Source organism: Mizuhopecten yessoensis, unplaced genomic scaffold (assembly GCF_002113885.1).
Source record: "Mizuhopecten yessoensis strain PY_sf001 unplaced genomic scaffold, ASM211388v2 hete_36164580, whole genome shotgun sequence".
Taxonomy (NCBI): Eukaryota; Metazoa; Mollusca; class Bivalvia; order Pectinida; family Pectinidae; genus Mizuhopecten; species Mizuhopecten yessoensis.
The window spans coordinates 1-4,502 of record NW_018485213.1 but is presented as its reverse complement, the minus strand read 5'-3'; the positions used below and the strand labels follow the sequence as shown (position 1 = coordinate 4,502).

The window sequence follows — 4,502 nt, the reverse complement described above, 5'->3', positions numbered from 1 at the left end:
ATCTACTGTACTGGTACCTGACATACCTTGAGATAATCTTGTCTTTGATTCTGTCTCAATCGTTCCAATACCATTAAATTGTCTGTGTCAATACCAGCTACCTCCGCCTTCATTCTCTGGTCACTATTAAAACAGAGAAAAAAGTAACGAAAGTTCAATGCAGTATTCTCCCCTGGCTGTTCTTGCTTAGTAATAATGCTACATTTGATGATGTCACACGCTTTAATAATGATAACATAATATATGGATTTCAAATCACAATCCATCAAAATTTCCTGTTACAAAGCAAATATTCCATCATTCTGAGCAGTCATCAGGACTAAAGCAGGATTAAACTAAAGACTAAGTTATGTTTCATCTAGAGCTAGTAAATTACTTTTGAGGATCTTCCTCCATGTCGTCGTGACAAACTTCCTCCTCTCCATCATCATCTTCTACTTCCTGTTCCTCGTCTTCGTCATCCTCGTCCTCATCAGAAATCACCATGCCCTGTTAATTCAATTTGACATGTGCAATTCTTCATTCAAAAGACAACCACAATGTATTTTTTGTCATATTAATTAATTCATATCTTTTTAGTCGTATCAATCAACAACCGACATTGATAGTATATGACACCAAGGTAAATTATTATTGCAGGAAAATGTTCTTCAGTACCAAAATATCATTGAGGGCAGTTTTATATGTTAAAGATTCACCTCACCAAACCCACTGATTGTGAGACAACAGTCATGATCAAATGTTTCACTTTGCTGCTGACAATAAATATAACAGCACATTATCACTCCTAGAACATGTATCACAATATATCAATTTTACAGTCTGCAGTCTACACTGATATTCACTCAATAACCATGGTTCCCACCAACTGGAATTAACCTCTGAAAGCCTGACCATAGAATGTGACAAGTTTCCATGACGTCTACAACAATACATGTGTGCGGAATAGCTATGTTAATTCTCAGCGAACAAGAAAAAATGTATGACATCATCAACAGTAGATGTGGGCAGAGTTAACCAATACTTATATAAATGCAAATTTCAGGCTGCAGCTTTAACTAATCCGACCAAACATTCATGTGATTTGAAAATGAAATTCCTTAGATAAATTACTAGCAAAAGAACAGAACCAGCATTTTCTCTCTCTTACAACACAATTTAGCTTGCAAAGACAACAGCGATTTCAGTGAAAAAGCTACTGTGAATAAAATGTTATATGTTCTAATACATTTTGGTTTCAAAGTGTCAACTTCTTAACAAGTTAATCACAACTCATTGGTTCAGCTAATCTCATTGGGAATTTGAAGAAGCTATTTAAAATGCAAATACCCTTTCTGTTAGTGCATGGTCTATGTGGGACATGGCCTCAGGTACAGGGACTTCATTCAGGCGACAAAGTGTTGTTACCAACATCTTCACTTGTTGCAAAATCTACAAAATACAGAATTTTGAAATGTGTGTGACACTTACAATTATCACTCAGATATCAGTAAGCAAAACAAAGCTTGCTTCATATTCAGAGTACTAGCCTGCAGACAGATTTTGAAAAAAATCCATTATTTCAACGTATAAGTTTGTAATAAATATTGAAATATTTCTTTTGGCTGATGTAAAAATCTACTTACCCTGGGCATCATAATATGATCAGTAAGGAATACAACTGCATTATATGTGGCAATTCCCATAGCTGTAATTATCTAAAACAAGCCCTTCATGTTGAATAGGTAAAACAATTTATTATGTTTGCTTATTTGTGTTTTACGTCCTAGACAAGGAAAAAACTATCACTGTGATGTCATCAAACCGATTGTACAAAGGTTACTGCCTAGCTAACGCAGGCCTCAAACCAGCAACCCAGAGGTAGCTATAGAGGGCTAGTGATCTTGGACGGTCAGACGCCTTAACCACTCGGCCATGTGTATGGAAGTTACTGTTCTATATTTAGTTTATTGTGCCTTAAAAACTAACTAGTGTAACAGACTTTTCATTACCAAGTAACTACACATACAGTATATGTGCAGGTTATAGTACAGGGATAATCCTGTAGGGGGCCATTGACCCCCCAAAACTGAAATTGACCCCTCCATGTTCCAATAGTCTTTTATATTTTACATAGAACAGCCCCTCTTGTTTGATATTGACTAAAAATTGCAGAAAATAACCCACTACTCTGAAATACCAGGATTTTACGTGTTATATATGATGTATTACGTTATTTTTGGTAGGTGGGGCTCTCTCCAGTTCTTGGATTGCAGCACTGATGTAGCTATCATCATCGTCTATGTACCACATTGGAGCCATCTGTGGATATGTCTCCTAAAACAAAATTTTAAACAATATTCATGATGTACTTCATATATATGATAAAATATAACAGCATCGCCACAATGTTTTCAGTTCAACTATTTTGTCAGGGTTCAAAAATTTCAGTATTATCTGCCAATATAGTATATGTCAAAGGACTTACCAGGAAATTAATTATGATTATAGTAAGATATCGACTATCTGTTAGTTACTGCACAGTGCACAATACTGCTACATGTAACGGAACATACATTTGTCATCATCAAGATCCAGGAAAATGTATATATACGATATGATAAAATATTGTTATTACTAAGAATAAATTGAATGATATGATCACCACGATATGATATGATCACCACTCAGGATGAAATTACAAAAATGAGGGTACCAATTCTGAATGTTAAAAATAACAACTGCACACAGTGATTTCGTCAATAACATTTTCATTGGGATTATATATTCACAGATCAACAATTCAATATAGTAATGTTCTCGATTATACATATTCCCAAGTAAATTACATGTGGATAGGAAGATCGTGATCCTAAAGGGATGACTTCATCATGTCACTTCCGTTTGATACTGCCTAAAAAAAGAACCGAAAACCAATATATTTCACTAGGTTCACATATATTTGTTCGGTACCCATGGTATTCTATGAACGACAAATGTGAACATTTGTAGTAATCTAAATACGGTGATCATTTATTGGGTATGCTACTTAACACCGTTTACTTAATACACAGACGACATCCCCTGCATTGTTTGTGGGAACAAAGATCTGGATGAAAGGATATTATTTACCAGCTGTTATAACCCCCTCATAATGAGTGTCTGCTAGTGAATAATTAACATATATTTGCCAGTTGAATATTAAATTTTCTCACCGTAATATTGCCGTGAATACGATGTTTGTCACCATTTCTGTCGATAAATCGACAAGATATCTCGTCAACCGAGACTGTCAGAATCTGAAACCGTTCGTTTTGTCTGGGGAAAGTGCTCTCCAGGATCCGTATGTCCTGTTTCAGATTTTCTAAACACGCCATGGCTGGTCCGTTCGTGGTAAATTCATTTGGAATTACGAATCAGCAGAGACAGTTGCAGTTAAGACATCCTCAAAATTAAACAAAAAGTTTCTTTAGGATGGCAATGTTATGATCAAGGAAACATGGCGAAGAAGTTTGTGCGCATGCGTGCAAAGTTTTGCTCTATAGTTTGTTCCATAATCTATCGTTCTCTGTCGCCTGCAATAAGATATAGTCTATTCTTGAAATGTGTGTTGGCAAAATTTTTGGAGCCATAAACGTGGAAATTACGACAATGAAGATCCATATGATCCAATAAACTTAAATTAAATCATGTTATTAAAACTTGACACCTGATTACTCTTTATTTATGAAAAATATCGCCCAAACTTAAATTATTGAACGGAACGTTAGGTTACTTTTGGAAAAACGCAATATATTAAAAAAGGAAGAAAAGAATGAATACGAAAAAAGTAAAGTAAACGGAATGTTTGTGTGAAAATTGTCATAAGTGTGACATTTATTTATTACGTATTAGCAAAATTGACATTATATTGATATTACGTCTCTGATCACATGTTATATATAGATCTCTGACTGAAGAAGTTTGCATTATCATTACATTTTTAATGCGCTGAATGACATCTAAAAAAATGATAATCTTGTTGGTAAATGGATAAGAAAATTAACGTTTGAGATATAATAAGATATTGTAAGATATTGCAGAGACGTATATATAGTACGTCTCTGGATAATGGTAATCATTTATAGGGGAGATAACTCTAAATGTATGCATACAGTTGTAGCGGAACATGACTGGGTTGATTGCCAACTAGGGTTCGAACCCCGGTCTGGCCGTGCATTTCCCCGCTCCTGTTACATTAGGCAGGGATATGTAGTGGAGGTTTATTTTAAATCATTTTTTTTTTAAACAAACAATTACAAGAACTACATAAGAAATATAACAGTACATGCATTAACCAAGGGTAAGACAACAGGCTAAGTCTATGTAAGTCTTTTCCTATAGAACCAAAAGGTGGTTAGTGTGTCTTCGGGGTCGAAAACTTTGTTAAAGGGGGGAGGAATGTAATAATGATAATAATAATTCGGGGTTCTTAAATGCCGCTTTATCACAACCTATTTCGTAGGTCGTCTCAAAGCGGTTCA

The 4,502-nt window shown here is 35.0% G+C and overlaps 1 protein-coding gene across 1 annotated transcript; it reads right to left on the bottom strand.

The window, feature by feature from the left end:
- Positions 1-26: 26 nt before the first annotated feature.
- On the bottom strand, positions 27-3,492 carry LOC110444709 (ubiquitin-conjugating enzyme E2 Q2-like; the record flags this gene model as incomplete). The annotated part of the gene is made up of 5 exons (XM_021489074.1): positions 3,195-3,492; positions 2,212-2,316; positions 1,330-1,431; positions 377-489; positions 27-123 (listed from the first exon to the last, which is right to left on the bottom strand). Coding segments are annotated over exons 1-5 (579 nt in total), but the record flags the coding sequence as incomplete, so codon positions are not given.
- Positions 3,493-4,502: the final 1,010 nt, after the last annotated feature.